Source organism: Saccostrea cucullata, unplaced genomic scaffold (assembly GCF_032062105.1).
Source record: "Saccostrea cucullata isolate Sc308-1 unplaced genomic scaffold, CSIRO_AGI_Scuc_v1 ctg11958, whole genome shotgun sequence".
In the NCBI taxonomy this organism is placed as follows: Eukaryota; Metazoa; Mollusca; class Bivalvia; order Ostreida; family Ostreidae; genus Saccostrea; species Saccostrea cuccullata.
Genome location: NW_026922265.1, coordinates 13,189 through 16,552, shown reverse-complemented (window position 1 = coordinate 16,552; position 3,364 = coordinate 13,189). Strand labels below are relative to the sequence as shown.

The window sequence follows — 3,364 nt, the reverse complement described above, 5'->3', positions numbered from 1 at the left end:
CTATTGCTATCTGCTTTACGCTTCGGCATTCTGTTTAGTCGTCTCGCATTAAAAATATAGAAAATATCCTTTACAAAACAGCAAAAGCTCAAGTCATCCGTAATTATAATTCTGTTTAGAATCAAGACTGTTATTATAAGGCTTTTAAGAAATTATATATAAACACGAGCTGCTGCGCCGCATGGCCGCATGACGGCATGGTTTGCCTAGATTTTTTTTCAACCAATCCGTCGAAACTTTAAAAAATATCTATGCATCGAAGCGTAGAATTGTGTTAATAATCCTTTCCAATTCTTATAAAACTAAGATGAATATTTTTTTATAAGATAGACCAGACTTACAAAAATGATTTGCTGATTCAAAAACACATCCTTACAGTGTACCTTTGAAAGTTTCAGCGTCGACTGATGACACAACGTCGTGTGACGTCAAATGTTCTATTAAGGTAACGCTAATAACCCCGGGAAAGAAAGGAATAATTCTATTCGGGTTAGCTAACATACACTGTCAGCCGAACCCGATAAAAATAAAAAATAAGGTACATTATGTATTTCACTTTGATAAATGGCTTAAACCTTTATTAGTTAATCCCATTAATTTATTTCGAGATTTTGTGCAAATGAAGTTTTATTAAGGTCAGACGATAAGGTCATCAAATCTCTGCTGAAAATATTTTTATATTGTATGAAAACTATTCAAAATTTCAATAAAAACTTGATTTCTAAACCAGTTTCTGATCATTTAAAAAACTTGAAGCAAAAAAAGTTTTGTAAGATTTGATTTTTCCCCATAAGGTTAAATAAAAACTCTACCCTTTGCTATTTTGCACAAGCGTTTTGTAAGGTACCTCCATTTTTTGTGAGTAAACAAACAAATTATTGTAACAAAACTTCAATGACAAAATATTTTTTAAAATGTTATATATTATTGGGGAAAGTAACATCCAATCTGTCCTTAAGTTAATCTTTTTCTTTTAAAACATTTGCAATCATGCTTTCTGACCTGGTATTGTGTTTGATACATTTTGATTTCATTTACTTTCAGCGGATTGTGAACATGACAACTAAATCATGTAAATCATAGACAGGCTATGATACAACACCCCGTGTAGAGTACGTCAGTGTTTCCAGTGTCAAGGGACACAAAATTCTACTGTAACACGTGTAATAATAATGATTTGTGTCTACAGTGTCAAGAGAAGCATGTTATTGATCTAGAAACCATATCCCATGATGTTGTGATTTACTTGAAAAAATATAACTACTTTGAAAACAAGAGACTTTGTCTACAAGATTATGGGTTCAAGATTCGGCCCCCCGTGTAAAGTCAGGCAGTGTTCTGAATGTGAGGGGGACACAGAATTCTACTGTAACACATGTGAACATGACCTGTGTCTACTGTGTAAAGAGAGACATGTTATTGATCTAGATACCATATACCATGATGTTGTGATTTACCGTGAGAAATTTGAATACATTACAAAACAAGAGACTTGTGAGAGACATCCAGGCATGTTTTATCAAAAGTACTGTCATTCTTGTAAAATTTCTATCTGTTCCCACTGTGTAGAACACGGACATTACGACATACAAGACATTAGAACAGCATACAAAACAAACCGTCAAGAACACAGTGAAATCATTCACAACATCAGAAGTGAGACTCTCTATAACAGTTCTTGTGTTCTGGCAGGAATCAAATCTGATATAAAACATTGTCACACAGAAATATGCAACAATCAGTCAAAGATGTTAATAAAAGCTCAGAAACTAAGGAACCTCAAAGACACTGTGATGTGTGATATTAAAATCAGACGCAAAAGATTAATTCAAAGTTTACAACAGCAGAAGAAACATCTTTCCAACATAGTAAACTTTGAACACAGAGCTGAACAGTTAGCAAACAGACCGCTAAAATTTATCATGTTACAAAAGACAATTCATGTTCACAAGTTAATGGACACGCCAAGTCTAAAAAAAATTGCCCTGGTCTGCCTGATTGAAGAAATCAACGTAGAGAATGTGACTGATTTACTGGCTAAAATCCAAATAATAGAGACAGGAAAAAGACAAGTGAGAAATGAATGTCTGCTGAAACTGATGTCTACACCTGTATTACACAGGTGTGTCAAATTGCTAGGCAAAATACATGTATTTCATATTTCCGGTGTGACACCAGACCGGGTCTGGATCAGTGATGGTGATAATTTTATCTTGATAAACTCAGAGGGTGACATACTACATCATGTGACAGATGTACCGAGCGTGTGGGGACAACACACTGTAAATCTTACTGGTGATCTTATTTACATAGACAGGGATGGTAACATTATCAAACTCTCTAAAGATAACAGAACAAAGTCTACATTGATAAAAAAAACAGAATCATGGATACCACGGTGTATCTACTCCTCCCACCTCAACGGCGATTTACTGATCGGAATGTGGTCCTACAACACAGGCGTTATAACACGCTATAATGACCTACGATATCATAAACAGACAATGCGGAAAGACAATAAAGGCCAGGAACTGTATTCTGATCCTATCTACATCTCAGAGAACCGCAATGGAGATGTTATTGTGTCTGACATAGGCAGTGGTGCTGTAGTGGTGACAGAGAGTGGAGGAAGACATCGCTTCTCCTACACAGGACACCCATCAGGATCCTGGCTAAGTCCACGAGGAATCTGTTCAGACGCTCTGTCACACATCCTGGTGTGTGATTTTATCACCGACACAATACATATGCTTGACAGCGACGGTCACTTCCTGTTACAGATACTGACACGACTACAAGGAATAAATGTACAAATGGGCCTGAGTTATGACGACAAAAGTCATCTTCTCTGGGTTGGATTATCGTTCGGGGAAAAGAAAGTGCGTGTATACAGATACATAGAGAGATATGACTATTTACAATACATAACAAGTCAGAGTAAAATAGATATATGACATTACACATTCCGTACTGACATTGTGTGCAAGTGAATTAGATATATGATGAACTCATTCATACAAAAAGACAAATGTATCTAAAAGACCTTTGTAACTAGTTACTTAATCAACCTAATATAAAAAACAACAATAACTTAGTACCAGATAAAAGTTATTTGTTTGGCACATTTCTAAATGCTGTTCAATTATACAGTACATAAAGGTGAAAATTTCAAGATATGTAAAGTTAGCTACTTGTAGCTAGCTACGACAAGTGGTAAAGGTAGCTACTAGTAGCTGGCTACGAGAAGTAAGTAAATTTGGCTACTAGTAACTGGCTACTAGTAACTGGCTGTGAGAAGTATGTTTAAAAATTTCTGTGACGTCACCAATTGTTATTAGTCTACGTATATTTTACCGATTCAACC

General features: G+C 35.5%; 1 protein-coding gene across 1 annotated transcript; it reads left to right on the top strand.

Moving 5' to 3' along the window:
• Positions 1-1,295: 1,295 nt before the first annotated feature.
• On the top strand, positions 1,296-2,954 carry LOC134261488 (uncharacterized). Its single transcript, XM_062743925.1, has one exon. It carries the CDS (start codon positions 1,296-1,298, stop codon positions 2,952-2,954), a length of 1,659 nt encoding a protein of 552 aa, XP_062599909.1.
• The last annotated feature ends 410 nt before the right edge of the window (positions 2,955-3,364 follow it).